Source organism: Zosterops lateralis, assembly GCF_965231275.1.
Source record: "Zosterops lateralis genome assembly, chromosome: 1".
Taxonomy (NCBI): domain Eukaryota; kingdom Metazoa; phylum Chordata; class Aves; order Passeriformes; family Zosteropidae; genus Zosterops; species Zosterops lateralis.
This window is the reverse complement of record NC_139762.1, coordinates 40,938,856-40,954,293: the sequence shown is the minus strand read 5'-3', so window position 1 is coordinate 40,954,293 and position 15,438 is coordinate 40,938,856. Positions and strand designations below refer to the sequence as shown.

At 37.3% G+C, this 15,438-nt stretch overlaps 2 protein-coding genes across 4 annotated transcripts in view; both read left to right on the top strand.

Moving 5' to 3' along the window:
* Positions 1 to 6,652, top strand: part of SLC4A7 (solute carrier family 4 member 7) — a 92,735-nt gene extending 86,083 nt beyond the window's left edge. For all 3 annotated transcript variants that reach the window (XM_083856336.1, XM_083856338.1, XM_083856337.1), the window contains exon 25: positions 2,224 to 6,652. In XM_083856336.1, coding sequence (XP_083712462.1) covers positions 2,224 to 2,305 — 82 coding nt within the window. In that variant the 3' untranslated portion in view covers positions 2,306 to 6,652. The remainder of the gene's footprint in view (positions 1 to 2,223) is intronic.
* Positions 6,653 to 11,647: 4,995 nt separating this feature from the next.
* Positions 11,648 to 15,438, top strand: part of NEK10 (NIMA related kinase 10) — a gene marked incomplete at both ends in the record, with an annotated part of 78,365 nt that continues 74,574 nt past the window's right edge. The window contains 5 exon segments of the mRNA XM_083879037.1: positions 11,648 to 11,721; positions 12,041 to 12,101; positions 13,213 to 13,269; positions 13,272 to 13,348; positions 13,823 to 13,925. Coding sequence (XP_083735163.1) covers positions 11,648 to 11,721; positions 12,041 to 12,101; positions 13,213 to 13,269; positions 13,272 to 13,348; positions 13,823 to 13,925 — 372 coding nt within the window.

Below are 15,438 nucleotides of genomic sequence, written 5' to 3'. Positions count from 1 at the left end.
CCCTTTCAGCCAGTGCTATCAGAGGAGGACATATTTCAGAGATACAAAACTGTCAGATTTTGTATAAAATTACATCTCAGTGAAAGTGTTCATGGTGAGGAGGGAATATTCATATTCTGTCCAAGGCTGGAGTGTTCCTACTCTGTTCATAGCTCTGCCCAAGCCATCTCAGGCACTGTTGGAAACACCAGCAGTGACTTAGCACTTGTATACTATCTGTCTATTCACCACATGCATTGTTCCAAACTAGCATGGAAATAGGCTTGTTTTGGCCGGACAGCAGGTCAACCAAGGGTAAAGGAGGAGAGAAAGAGCTTTGAGGTGTATTTTGAGAGGAAAAGCTTAAGAGACTCATCAGTGCAGGCACCATTTCCAGTGAATTGGCTAGGCTGTATTGTTTAAACGTTTTTAAAATGTAAAACATATTTAATTAAAACATTTCAAAAACTTGAGTATCACACAAGCAAGACCATCAAGAAGTCAAAAAATAGAGGTATTAAAGAGGTAAGAGAGTATGTGTCAGTATACCCTCCTTACTTAATAGGCTTTTTTCTTTCTTGCTAAGTTCTCAGAAGCCCATCACAGAATTTGTAGCTGATTCTCATGCATTATCTGATAGCCATTGGGTGTATAAGGCTTGAAGATATACAGGCCTGTATTTCTTTTTCCAGAAGAATTAAGATGTTTAGATTTGGTTTTCAAGTAATTATGAGTTAGTACTATTTCATCTCTCACATTCCTGTTTCCTGAGTATGTTAAGTTAGTATGGAGATACATGCAAAACTAGCAAATCAGGCTTCTGACCAGTTTGCAGTGGTTTTTGTTGTGCTTAGCCTTGTATTCATTATTCCATCTGTTTGTTATGTTTTGCTGTAAGACATTTTCCTTTGATTCCATAACATACCCTGCTTGAGCTTAGTACAGTAAAAAATCCATGTTGGTAAGACACTTGCTAAAACTTCAAATTGAAAATAAAAACCACTGGTGCCAGAAACCAGCTTTTTAACAGGCAATCTGATATTGCATTAATCTGGAAAGTGTTAAAAGGCAGACTTCTTGAGCCTTAACTCAATTGGTTGCTGTTTTGAGGTACTTGCTACATTTTCTTTTCATCCTGTTGACATTCAGAAGTGTCACAACTGGTCATTCAAAAGTAATTTCTAGTTAATTACTCATTTCAGTTCTGCTAAGGTTTTCTGTGTAACTGTCTTCATCTGGTGGTACAGACAGACATGTAGTGCTGTGGTAAAAATGGTTCTGTAGGCACTGCTCTTTTCAGATTTATATTCAAATACTAATGCGATTTGAAGGAGGCACGTCTTTTATAATTCCAGATGACATGTTGTTCCAGATGACATTTTTAGAAAGAAAAATTTCTAAATGTTTTTGCCTTTCCTGAATTGATCCAGATTGTCTTTTCTTTCTACCTCAACCATCTATTGTAGTTTACAGACTCTGTGAAGTCCCATCATACTTGTATTTTCTAAGGAGACACAGAATTTTTCTCTTTGCATAAATTTCTATTACTTTTTTTTTCCTTAAAGAGCAACTCTGCAGATTTGTCATCTCTTCTGAAACTCATCCTCCCTCTTATGCTGTTCCATTTCATCTTCTAGTGACTTTGAACTACTTTGGGACATTCCTTATTCAGTTAGGCACTGGTCATGGTCTGTGTCCCTAACAATGTCACTTGTTCAGGTGCCATCTGTCTTTAGGGTCTTCTGCTTCACTTGAATGGACACTTACACAGGTTTCTTACTGTCCTCTGCTGTTGTTGGAAGCGTGGTTTCCCCTTTTGAACAGACTGAAATGTCCTCCCATTCTTGTGAACAGATGATTTCTCTGCCCAAGAATACAGAAGTGTTAGTAATATTGCTTGTTATGTATTTTTGAGTATTTTTACCTAGACAGTTTTGCAGGCTGTGTTGGGGGTTTGTTCGTTTGTTTTTAGAGATGTTTTGCATGAAAAGTTAAAATCAATAAAAGCAGTGGAATTTATGAATTGGTATTTATGAATGAGATATTGGTGCTCTCTCTCTTTTTAAGTTTGTACTGTTCCGGTGAATAGTGTTTAACAATTACTAAAATATAATAGAAACGTCTCATCATAAAAGCATCCCTATGTAAACAATTTCAGTGTTCATTGTGAAATATAAAACATTTGAAATTTAACCTTTCCTAAAGTGAGCCAGACCTTACATTTTCTTCTTTGTTTTCAAACAGCCCTGAAAAACCAGAAAGTGTGAAAATAGAAGTGGAAAATTCACATGTTGTGAGATACGTGGATGCTGAAACATCTTTATAGAATGGAACCAATGGGAATTGCGTGTATTTGTGTGTGTGTATATATCACTGTAGGATATTATACCATGGAAGTGTGATTTCCAGTTTAAGGAGCAACATATATTTAATTTCTGCCATTGTTTAGGGCACTGTAGATATGCTTGCATAATGCGAAGATTTTCCCAGCAAATGAGTGGTAATCACACTTCAGCTATTTATTTTATTGGAAATTTTATTTTCATTTTTAAATAGGAAGACTGTAATGAATGCTTATTATTTTCAATAATCATATGTGCGTAAAAGTTACATCAGCTTTTGCTGATGATTACTGGTCCACATTGCTTAAAACTTTGCAATACCTCTGTTTATAATGTGCGCTACAGAAATTTTGTTTTCCATGCAGGCAATTAGTGCTTGTTTTTGCAGGGTATACTTTTTTTGTGGTTTCATAGAACAAATGTTAATGTGCTGTTGACAAGAACTACTGTGTTTTATGTCTCCACTCCATGCTAGTGTTTTCTGGATTCTGTCTATCCTACTTTACAGAAGTGGCCTGGAGCCCTAAGTCAGGTGGTTAGTTAAGCCTTAAAATGTATCTAAATACCCTGGTGTGCTGCTTTCTTTGTTTTTTTTTAATTCTCCTGAGTTTTCATTATTGTCCAGTAGCAGTATGAGTGCAGTAATGGTAGTTACAGTCCCGAGTCAGTATTTGCCATTCTGGACACTCCATGTTTACACACTATAAATTGGATTATAGGCAGCAATTGGTCTATAGGAAATTATAAGTACTTACCACATCAGTACTCTTGAATTCTTTCCTTCCTGTTTTTGCTTACATTTTTTCCCATAGATTTTCAGCATCTGATTTACTCAGCTCTAAGATTTTAGAGTATTTCATATCTTCATCAAATATATTTCTTGGTTAATAAGATTTTAAATTTACTGTGTATTTGATTAAATTAGTTGTAGGTCAATTCTGGAATAGGTTTGTGATCAGTATTATTTTATGGATTACTAATTGCTTGTGGTATTTGTATGTACAGTTCTGATCCTTTCCATTGTAAAGGGCATATATGATAGCACACCAACTTATTTTTAAACACTTTATTTATTTAATTAGTATAAATTTCTATCATGTAAGATGAATTGAAAAAATAAATATTCATTTATTAAAGTAAATGGGATTTTTTGGGGACTCCACTGATAAAGATGCAGTCAGTGCATTTATTGTACTTACATTTTCAAGTTCTAGTGTTTAGCATTATAATATTTGAAATAATGAGAATTTTATATATAAATGAAAATCTTGATCACTTACCTGTGCAGTTTCCATTCTTAATATTTTTTTGCCTTATATCTTAGTTTTTTTGGCTTTAATTTCCAACATTATCTCTTTACATTCTGAATTGCCTCTAGACCTTTCTGGATGCATTACAATGGCTTTAAGTAGAATCTGTGCTCATTTAATACTAGAAGATGCTGTTTGCTTAATTCTGCTTTTGGCAGAGTTGGGAGTTTTACCATGGACCAAGTGATAAAATTCTCAACAATTGCAAAAGGAGCTAATTCTGGAGGAGGGCAGACTTTATCTGAAAATACCACTTGAGGTGGAATTTTGCTCTTCAGCCAAGTGTCACCTGTAGAGAGGGTAATTGTATATTACAAAAATAAAGCAATCAGTGGGAATAAATAGAAACATTTAAAAATAATATTTACATTATTACATGGACTGTTACTCTTCCCTTTAAATGTAATGCAATTATTTAACTTTTTTTTTCTTTCCTTTTTTCATTTAAATTAATTTTGAGAAGAGTGTAAAGAAAGGAAATTGTAGTGTACAGCTACATGAATAATGGTATCCAAACTGTCATAACAGGCTCAGGTCAGTGGCAAAGCAAGAGAGATCTGCATTACCAGTTAGACCAATACTGTGTAATGACCTGCATTCTTAAATAATAGTGTAGCTTGTGCCTTAGTTTGACTTAGTGCTCTTTCAGAAAATAGCCCATGGTTTCCCTCTGATCAAACTGAGATAACAGTGAAACTACAGCAGATGGTTTTTCAAACTTTCTGCATTATTTTAAAAAATCCTAAACAACACCATCTGCATTTCAGTATTTGACTACTAAGTACCTCTTGCTCTGATCCAAGGAGGTAAGATATATTTTGAGCATATTATGTGGCATCATCCACAATACAGTACTTCAGTCCTCTCAGTAGTATTTTACACTTTGTGTTCACAGTCCTGCAACAATTTCCAAAGACCCAAAAAATTACTAGAAGCCTCTTGGATTTCTAACTCTTTAATGCTGGAAATCAGGGTTCCATGGTGCTGTACACCTTGTATTTGGCTTCTACTTCAGAAGGGTTAAGTTTTGGTCAATATTACAGGAAGTGGATATATTTTTAGTAAAGCTGAAAGGAAATAAAACCAAAGCCCCACAAGTCTAATCACAGTATTTATTTAATTATGTAGATATTTTTATCAGTGCCAGAAATACCATGACTTGGCAAACCAGATTACAGTGACCTTTAGTTCCAGTGTTCTTGGGCAATAGTTATACTTGCACTTTCTTGCCATATGAACAGGAGAAGATCTGGTATTAAGTGCATAAATTTCTGTTGCTGATGTATGGTTATGTGATTCACTGCTCATTTTACACCTTCTCTGCTTTAAAATCACACATAGTATTAAAATAAGACAGCTAAGGATGTAGTTTATTGTATGTAGATATATGTTTTGCCTTAATGGATGCAAAAGAGCAGTGATAATTGCTGTGCACTGATTTTTTTTTTTCATAGGGCTTAAGCCCTGTAAAAACTACGCCAATGGATTTCCATTCCAACAGTTAGAAGAAAATAAACAACCCTGCACTTTTTATAGATGCCTTGGTTTCCTGGAATGGAGCTTAGTGCTACTGTGTACCTGGCTGCAGAGCCACCTCAGGAAGTCCCTCTCTTTTTTTTTTTTTTCTTCTTTTTTCTTTTTTTTTTCTAATTTATTTATAAATATTAATGTTTACATGAAATGTAGGTCTTAATTTTGACCACTCCATTTAAATTATCATCTAAAATATATCACTTAAAATGCAGTTTTGTGTTTAAATTATATTCTAGGAAACTCATTCTTACTATTTTCATATGTATTACAGTGACACGTTTTTCATTCTGTTTACATATGCCCAAGCTAACAACAATTTCCTCCTAGATTAATTTTGCAGCTATAACATAATGTTTCATACAGTTGTTCCATTAAATGTTCCAAATTGCCAAGTTTGTCATCAGAAAACCTGTCAGGATAGAACTTGGTGCCCTAATGGTTTTGGGATCTTTTTCAACCAAGTATCTTGGCCATTTTTTCTTCATTTAATGAAAGTTCTCCCATAAGTTATCATTTGCTTCACCTGCATTTCTGTCTTTATACGGTCACTTCCTAATTTGTGCCCTTTGCAAAGGCAGGTTCGACAGGCTGTAAAATATTTCTGTAACAAGTGGATGTCACGTTGCAGAGCCTGCACCGCTCTAAAGGGTTTGTCTTGTACATAGGTTCTGTAAATCATAAATAAATGGTTCATGACTCTCAGTTCACAATGTAATCTGTCAGGTGAGCACCACAGCAAGCTTAGTTTTCTTTCTGCTTTCTTATGATTAGTAATGTTTTAATTACTCATCTAGGACAAAATTATCAAGTACAGTAAAATGTGGGAAATACTTTGTTTATACCAACAATAATTATTTTATAGCAAATTTTAAGATTAGAGATGCACACAGCTTTGAGTCAGCATAAGTGTAGTGCTATAAATAAAGCAAATTGCTCAGTAAGTTTGTCAATTTTATTTTATAATGTTTTTAGTGAAAACTTATAGGACTTTGTAGTTGGCGTTGAACTTTACCTAAAGACACTTTCATATTGAATTTACTATCTGTTGACATTTATTTGGAATAATGAATGAGTTTAAAAATCGATACTTTTCTAAATGATTTTATTGGAAAGACACATCATTTCTAGTATTTTCCTTTCTATTGTTGCTGATGCTCCTGTGCAAAGGCGTCTTCCAGGTTCAGCTTTTGCAGCTGAACTGCGGTTTTGATTTTAATATTCTTTATTTGAAATGTGATTACATACTGTATGGTTCGAATTTTTTATGACTGCTTTTCTAATTACAGTGACGTTTTCTTACTTTATAAACAAATCCAAAGCAAATGAAAACATTATTCCAACTGTCGAATCAATACTCAGTTTATACAGAAAACACAACTCTCAGACTTGTCTTTAATGTGAAAGATTCACCCTTTGTGTTGTTTTAATTACTGCTAGAATAAAATTATCTTTTGTAACGTTTCAGAAAGTTGGTAAAAGCAATAAACAATCTCCTGGACTCCATTGAGGCCATTTGTGTTTTCATTGCCCCGCGGGGGGAGCGAGCCCGGCCGGGGCGTCCCTGTGTCCATGGCCACGGCGCCGGGCGGAAGCGGTGCCAGCGCTCCCCGGCACGGGGCAGCACGGCGGCTCGCGATTGGCCGGCGGGTCAAGAACAGGGGAGGCGATTGGCCCAGAGTCCCGTCCAGGCGGAGCGAGCGTTGCCGGAGCGGGGACTGGGCGCGGGAGGCGCTGAGGCAGCGCGGGGGGCGAGGGGGGAGGGCAGGAACAGAGGGGAACGCAAGGCGAGGGATGGGCCGGTCCAGTCGAGGGCAGGGAAGGGGAGGGAAGGCGATGGAACGTCCCCATCCTCCTCCCGTTTCACTTCGTGACGTGCCCCACAGCGCTGCACCTGCACCGGGCCTGGGCTTTCAGTGGGCATTGAACAACCCCGTGGTCCCCAGAGGCTCCAAGTGACAGCGGTCTGATTCCCTATAAGGTCTGCGTGGTGGTGAGAGTGGAGAGAGTGAACTTCAAAGAGCTGCATGTTATTCTCGAGTTGATACTCAACTGAGCTGCTCATAGACCTCAGAAATCGCCTGTTGCTTTTTTATTTATTTGTTTTATTTGTTTGTTTTTTCCTTTCTCCTTACATTTGTGAACTGCTGTTTAAGAGGCTGGATTTAGGCAAACTCTACAGAGGAAAATTATGCTCTGCAGATTAACCGAGAGACTGACGTTTGGTGGACCCAGCAATCTGAGAACAGGCCTGGCCGTTTATGGAATGAGGTGGTACAGAGGGAAAACAAAACAAAAAGCAAAAGACAAACAATCCCAAACAGCAGTAGCTTGAATGTTTTTATTTGTCAGGAAAACAGGGAGAATCTTACCCTTGTTAACCTTTAGAGAATCTCCAAAGTTACTAAGGAAAGGTTGAGACACATATGTGTGCATAGAAGTTTTGGTGGATAGCAAACACATAAATTTCCATGTTGATTCAGTTAATAAAATGAAAGAAATATTCTTCAAATATTGTCTGTGTGGGTTCTTCAATAGTTTCCTAGACACAGGCTATCACAGGTGGAGATCCCGTATGACTGCCATGATCTTTGAGAACAAGATGGGAAGCCAGCCAGAATTCCCTTTTTTTCATTCAGACTGGATAAGGAAAGTATCTTTTGTGAATTTTGCATCACCTTTGATGCTTCCTTTGACCATTTTGACCATGTTTGAAGTCCATTTTTGTTTTGACAAGAATATATTTCTAATTGCGCTTTTAAGGAGTGAATTTTCACCTGACCTTCATCTGACCCAGCTTATGGTATTACATGGGATGTTAGATGTATTCCAGTCTAGCAACAGCAACAAAATTGTAATAAAGCCAACATATCTACAGCTTTATCCACCTTAAGCTTGTTATCCTGTGTATGATTAGACAGTGGAGTTTGGCCACTGGAGTGATTAGAAAAGGAGTTTAAGGGGAAATCAAGCAACTAGTTGGCTTACAAACTATCCATATCCAGTAGCTATTTCTACTAAAGATTATAAGGAATCTTCTTGTTGAAGAGAGCATTACACTGTAGTCTGTGGGGGCAGATTTATCCTCCAGAACTTTGTGGTTTTGTTTGTTTTAGGGCTTGTTTTTACCTTCTGAAGCTCATGTGCTCATGTCATCTGGGACAGATACTAGGCTGGACCATAGATCAAGTCTGGGGTAATTCCTTTGTCTCCTGTTTCTCATCCATGTGGATTCTCTAATTTCTCCAAATGTTCTTGGAGCATTTCTTGTCCTATCCTGCTTTCCAGTGCTGTCAGAATGCCTGTCTCTTCCTATGTAATTGAATCAACATAACTAATTAAATGCAATTACCCCCAATTAAAATGAATGCATTTTATTTATTTTATGCTATTGCTCTAATTTCATTGTCTTGAATGAAATTAAATGAGACTGTGCTGTAAAGACATTTTTATTTTATTGTGTCTCTGTTCTTGAAAAGAGTTGTCTGATTTCAGTTTTTATCTGACACCAACTGAGTGTTGTTTGGTGTGTTTCATACACATTCCTTATGGCTGGTGTCATAGCAGGAGGATACTGATGAGGACAGTGAATAGCCTGGCTCCATGGAAATTTCTGCTGGCACAAGTGAAGAAGAAACATGGGATGAGAACTTACTTGGTGATGTCAAATGAGAAAGTCAAATAACTGTGAGAATAGGTAAGGGAATATTAATGTCTGTTTTCTCTCAGGTTTCTGGCTGATAGAAGGAAAATTGAGTTGTTTCTGTTTGTTGACCCCTCACTCAGGACATGATACTAATATACCAACCTGATTTAATGACTGGCTACTGATGGAAGGGGCTTTCTGCTCTTTTCCCTCAATTTACACCTGTGCATTCCTGCCCTGTCAGAAGAGACACTCAGCAGGCCAGTGTTTCAGTCAGCTAAATTAGTAGGAAAGTAACAATATAAACGGAGGTGTATTGTTTTCTGTGTGTTTAGCTCTCCAAACTGGCTCAGGTTTGGGTCAGATCAGCTGAAGAAATAGAGAAGAATTCCTGGCCAAAGGGGAAGGGAAGGAATGGGGAAAGCCATTTTCACTGGCAGCTGGCTGTTAATTAATTAGCTTAATCTCTGTAGTAAGGTGAAGGGCATAACACTCTAAGCGGCATGGATAAATCCTCCTTTCTGCATGTTGCCCTTGTACAGTAGAAGAACTTTGGAGACAAGGTAATCAGGGCTAAAGTAGGAGAGATTATTTGTAACCTGGATCTGGTTTCCCAATCCAGTGAACTGTACATCTGAGATAATGCTGGGCTGACAGACTAAAGAGGTCAGTGCAGGGTCAATGTGTGGCCAGAGCTGGCCTCTTTCTTGAAGGTCTTACTGACCTGTGCTGACTTTTTGGCCTCTAGGAAACAGAGAGGTAACCTCAGGGTGAGTCCTCAGAACTGGGTGAGGGCTGTATCCTTGAGTGACCAGTGTCCCTTCATTCTCAGCAGCAGTGAAGGGAATTTAGCTTTATGTTTATTGGGTTCAATTTTGCACAGAGACTTCTGTAAAGGTTACAAACCTTTAAAATATTAATGAACTGGGCTTACAGGCCACTTCCGAGAGGGATTTACTACAGTGCAGGAGTTCATACTGTCAACAGTTGCATTTTTGGTAGTTCTGTGATGTGAGATTGTATAACTGGAAAAATGACTCTGATGTTTATTTGGGGAGGAGCAACTTCTGTTTCAATGTTTTCAATGCTTTTGTTTCATGTCCAGTTTTTTTTCTTCTTTGCCTTATGAGGAGGAGAAATAAAAATCAGTAGCAGTGGACTTCTATACTGCACAGCAAGAAAAGGAGGCCATCAAGTTTGATGCAGAAAATCTTGTTAAAGACGCACCAAAGGGAACATCCAAACAGTCCGTGTTTAGTGAACAGTAAAATTCGTAGAAAGGATCAGACAGTGGTATTATATCCTTGGTTTTTGAATTGAAAATGCTCTACCAATATGCTACAGCTCTATGTAATTCTCTAGGATAATTCTACAGCCCCAGCCTCTGCCTGACCATTTTTTTTTTCACTCAGAGAAGGATCTGCATCAATATAGTTGCTTTTGTTGCAGCAAGAGATTCCTCTTGAGTGTCCTCTTTCCATGTCTTTTGTATGTTTCTAGGGCTTTAGAAGATTCTCAGTGAACAGGTGGTGTGTACTGTGCAAGTGACTAGCTCAGGGCTTTTGTGGGAAGTCAGACCCACATACTGAATGTTTGTCTCCAGGGACATTAAAATGTGTGGTAATGGCCCTGATGAGGCCATGCCATACACATCTGCTCATCTGTGGAAAGAAGCTGTGTGTCCCACTTCAAGGAAAGCAGGTAGGTTTGGTATAAAACATTCTGAAAGCCTAGATTCTAAACTGCTGAAAATTTCTGTAATTCTTTGGCAGACTATTTGATCATGGATTCATAGAATGGTTTGGGTGGGAAGAGGCCTTAAGATGATCGAGTTCCAAGTCTCTGCCATGGCAGACACCTGTCACTATATACCAGGTTGATCACAGCCCCATCCAACCTGATGTCCACAACTTCTCTGGGCAATCTGTTCCAGCACTTCATCACCCTCCTAGTAAAGAATTTCCTCCTGATATCTAATCTAAACCTGACTTATTTTAGCCTAAAGTCATCATCTCCTTGTCCTAACACCAAATGCCTATGTAAAAAGTCCCTCTCCAACTCTTTTGTAGGCCCCTTTAGGTAGTGGGCTGCTGCTCAGTATCTCCCTGGAGCCTTCTTTTCTCCAGGCTGAGCAATCCTACCACTCTCAGCTTCCCTCAGCACAGAGAAGGTGTTCCAGCCCTCTGATCCTCTTTGTAGCCCTCCTCTGGACTCACTCCAACATGTCCCTCTTGTTCTTCTGATGGGGACCTCAGAGCTGGATGCAGTAGTCCAGGTGGGGTCTCAGGAGAGTCGAGTAGAGGGGGAGAATCACCTCTCTCAACTTGCTGTATGTCTTTTTTTTTTTGTCAGATATCTCCTTTTTCTACTCTTCATTTCACTTGTTTATTTGGATGATATAATTACTATATTCTCTGTTGTCTGGACAACAGACTTGTTGTTGACAACCTTGATATTAGCCTGTAAGCACTGCTGTAACACAACCAGCCAATTCACAGAGAGAAAAAATGGCAAGAAGATGAAAGAAGAGGAAAAAATCCTAATAAAAAATACATAAAAGAGCAAGACAGTATTATCTACACATGTGTTGGAAAACCAAGGTTTCTGTATGTTGGGTTAATAGCTTTCTTATTAATATTTGGAATTTCAAAGGATATCCTGATATAATGCCCAAGGTTTCATGGTGGCAAAATGGCAAAGCTTTTTTTTTTTCCTAAAAGTGGTATCAGTTGGTTCTCTAGGTAAATGTGTTCCTTTTGCTGTAGTGATATAATTCTTTGTATCCGCTTTGTTTTTAAGGAAATTATTTTTTAGCCCCATAATGATAATCGTGATACACAATGCCTGATCAGGACAAAAAGCTGAAGAGCACAGAAAAAGCAACAGACAAAAAGCTTCCTGGGATCTCTATGAGGTATAGCATCTGACGTTTTACTTTGAACTTCAGCAGGACTCGTGTGGAATTTGCACTGGCTGCCAAAGCAGAATGCTTCAATTTGAAATGCAGTATAAACATGACAACTGTTACTCTGGTCACAAAGTTTATTTACACCTTTGTTGAGTTAAGGCATTCTAAAGAAGCTGTAAATTCTTCTGTACACAACATGTGGACACCAGGCAACGCTAGAAAACTGTATTTTCTGTCAGTATCTTAGTTGCTTGTTGACCTTCTTTACACTTATGGAAATACTTTTATGTAACTATTAAGACATCCTATCGTGTTTTTTTCCTAGGGATTATTCTGATCTAAAGAGGCTCCAGTCTCTCTTAAGTGTTCAGTCAAAGAACCAACAGGTGTTTTTTAATAACTGTTATTAAATATGCTTTAGAATTATAATTAATGGTGATTATAGTTTCTGGCATATGCTTAGAACATTGTGTTCTATAATGATTAAAACATGCTAGCAAAATCTTGAGTAGTGGATGTGTTTCTTGTCTCTTTTTTTTTTTTCTTTTTTCTTGGCAGCATTAGATCTTCTGTGTGGGACAAATCACATTTAGAATGGGTAAAAGAATGAAACTGATCCCCTTCTCATTCTAGTATACCATATTTTTTATTTTAACAGAAAAAAATTGCTTTATTTTGTATTTTAAGCAGGTTTTATGCAGCTATTGTTGCATATAATAAAGGAGCCTAGCAGATTTGTTTTCCTCTGTGCCCTTTCACAATGTCACACGAAGGAAGGCTTAAAGATGTGTGAGTAGCAGCATGGGGGAGAGTGGTAAAGAATATAAAATAAGATCAGCATTTTAACCATAAACAATTTGTCTTTGAAGAATAACACTTCAGCTAAAAATATCCAGGGCATAAATACCAACTTACAGGAGAAAGTCAAATCTCCTTCACCTCAGCTCACTGAGTGAAGCTTGTATTTGCTTTGCATTTGAAGCAAAGAAAACCAACACATGATGATGGGTGTGAGTCTTTGGAATCACAGAACATTTTCTTCCTTTCAATTCTGTAAAAAGATAGGACAAAATGACTAAAGGATTCATCCATGTGAGGTAGGAGTTATGCACTTTCTGCCTGGTTAGAGGCCTGGAATTGCTTCTGAGCAGAAAGCTGAAACATGTGAGTTGTACAACCTAAAAAGAATGTAAAGGCTATGCAATTGAATTGGGACAGGTAATGAGCATGTGTTGCAGATTTTGTTGAGCCTTGCTATCATAAATTTTAAAAGACACCATTTTTCACCTTTTACTTACCTCTCCGAACTTGTTTTCTGGTCTTGCTTTGCATCAGTTTTCTGCCACATCAGTTTTGTTTTGTGTGTATTCTATTATGTCAACTTTTAGATTCAAAGTTCAAGTCAGAACTTGAAAAAAGGTACTTTTGCTTGATAATATTCTCATAAAACTTAAAATGCAGTGTTTGCCTCATGACAACTATCCCTTCCTTCATTAGCTTCCAGCTATATATATTGAAAGTGATCAAACCAGTGTGACAAGAACTTGGAATGTGGCAAAAGCAATGAACAAAAGTCCAGTGGTCAATGGCAAGAATCAACAGAAGCTGTTGAGCTTGAAAAATTTAGTTTAAAATAATATAAAAAGCTGATGGTGACACTCTTGTATCTCTGAACATCTTTATGTATCCAAGAGTATCACCTTGTTGGGGTGTTGAAGGCATTTGTATTTTTACATGTGTCTGTTACTTGTACTTTCATGTTAATCCAGTATTTGAGATGAGAATTACGTATTTTTAATTTTTAAACCTAACTGTATATGTTGCTGCCTTTGCAAGTTTCAAACTTTCCCACTCAGCAGAATATACTGGTGACAGTTAATAAACTCATTTTAAATAGTGATGCTTTCTTTATTTGGAAAAGTTATACCAGGTTATGCATGAGACAGACTGTTAATGTCTGGCAATCGGAAATCCTGTTATTCCGTGATAACTGTTGATATGACATTTCTTAGTTTTTGTTGCTAATGTTAAGTTGTAGCAGTGTAAAACTGTCTTGTGGCAAGATAATTTTCAGTTCACCATTTTTCTTTTTTTTCTTCCTTATTAGCATGATCTACAAGAATGAGAGAAATTTTAGCAAACATCCCAAGCATCAGCTGTTTCAAGATATCTTTACAACTTTAGTTAAGGACAGACTTACCTTCAGGTCAGTAGGTGAAACATTCCTAACCAAGAAGGAGGGCCACTCTTTCTCGCCTTCCATGAAGAAGCAAAATGCATGGATAATATCCCATATTGTTACAATACACCCATCAGTGGAAATTACCAGCAGCACTTCATAATCTCAGTTTTAAACAACCACTTTTGTGTATTGGTTTTGAGGAGCAATGCTCGGGTTAGTGAGACAGAAGAATGAAGGACTGGGTGTGACACAAAACTTGGATGGCCAAAATTCTAACTGCTATTGTTTCTTGATCATTTGTCTGTAAATGGTGTCTGTAATCCATGATTTATTTTTCTAATTTATTTTACTGATTCTATTTGCATTTTATGGACTTTATAGTGAGAGGCCTTTATAGTGAGAAGCCAGTGGCCTCCATAAAATTCAAATAAGTTGGTACCACTTGTATGTGTTTGTATTTCTGTGTGTAACAGGATTGGAAAGGGCAATCCCTTTTCTTATGCTGCTCTCATTTATGTGAGGAAGAAGTACAAGACCTTACAAAAATAGAGGGGGCAGAGAAGGATATTTTTTGGGGAAAACAGTTTCATTTTTCAGGATTGTTTTACTATACTCCTTTGCAGTGTATTAAATTTTCCTTTTTAAAGCTCAGATACATTTTCTTAAAAAACCCTTAAGTGGTAGAAGTTTAAAGACGGAATCCTAAAGCACTGAAAGATATCAATGTGTAATTACTAGAATTTTCAGAATCTGAAAAACAGCACAAAGTTTGCTTAGACCTTTATTCAGAACCGAGTGGAGAACTAGGGATCTCTTCTTTGATTGTCTAAATGACAGTGAGTTTAAAACAGATAATTTAAGTGATTTTTAAATCTGGTACCTTTTTTTTGCATGTGAACTCAGTACTCACCAGTGGGAGATCAGTGGCTCAGCTTCATTTGCCAAAAATCTAAGGATAGCTTACATTGTGATTTCCCAAGTTCTGTTAATACATTGTGACATACTTGGCTTATATTTGGGTTTTCTTTGATGATTCTTTGTGATAGTGGTATGGCAAAACAAGCCTCTTGTATTAAGAGTGAAAGCACCCAGGCAAGGTTGATGAAACAAGCATAAATTAGTAAATATGTAGATAAGCTGGATATACCCTGGTGTATTTAGTAATATATATTGTAAATGTCTCTGCAGTAGAAGAGGCTCTCAAATGTTAACCAGGCTCAGGTCCACCATGGTAATATCTTCAGGCCACTTTAAAATCTGACCTACACAGATATATGTTTGCAATTTTCTTTCCATGAAAGTTTTGTGCTATTCTGAAGTGGCCAATTAGGGAATGATGATGAAAAATGGTATTACTTTGGGCAGAATATTGGCATAAAAGGACTGAGAGTTTGTTAGTATCTATTTGTAAAATATTTATTTTTATGGAAGTATTTTTAGCTATTGGCGTCTTTCCTAACTGCAGATGATGAAATGGGAAGAGAACTGCCATGACCCATACACTTCTTCTGTTTCCAAGAAACATATCCAAACAAATTTTG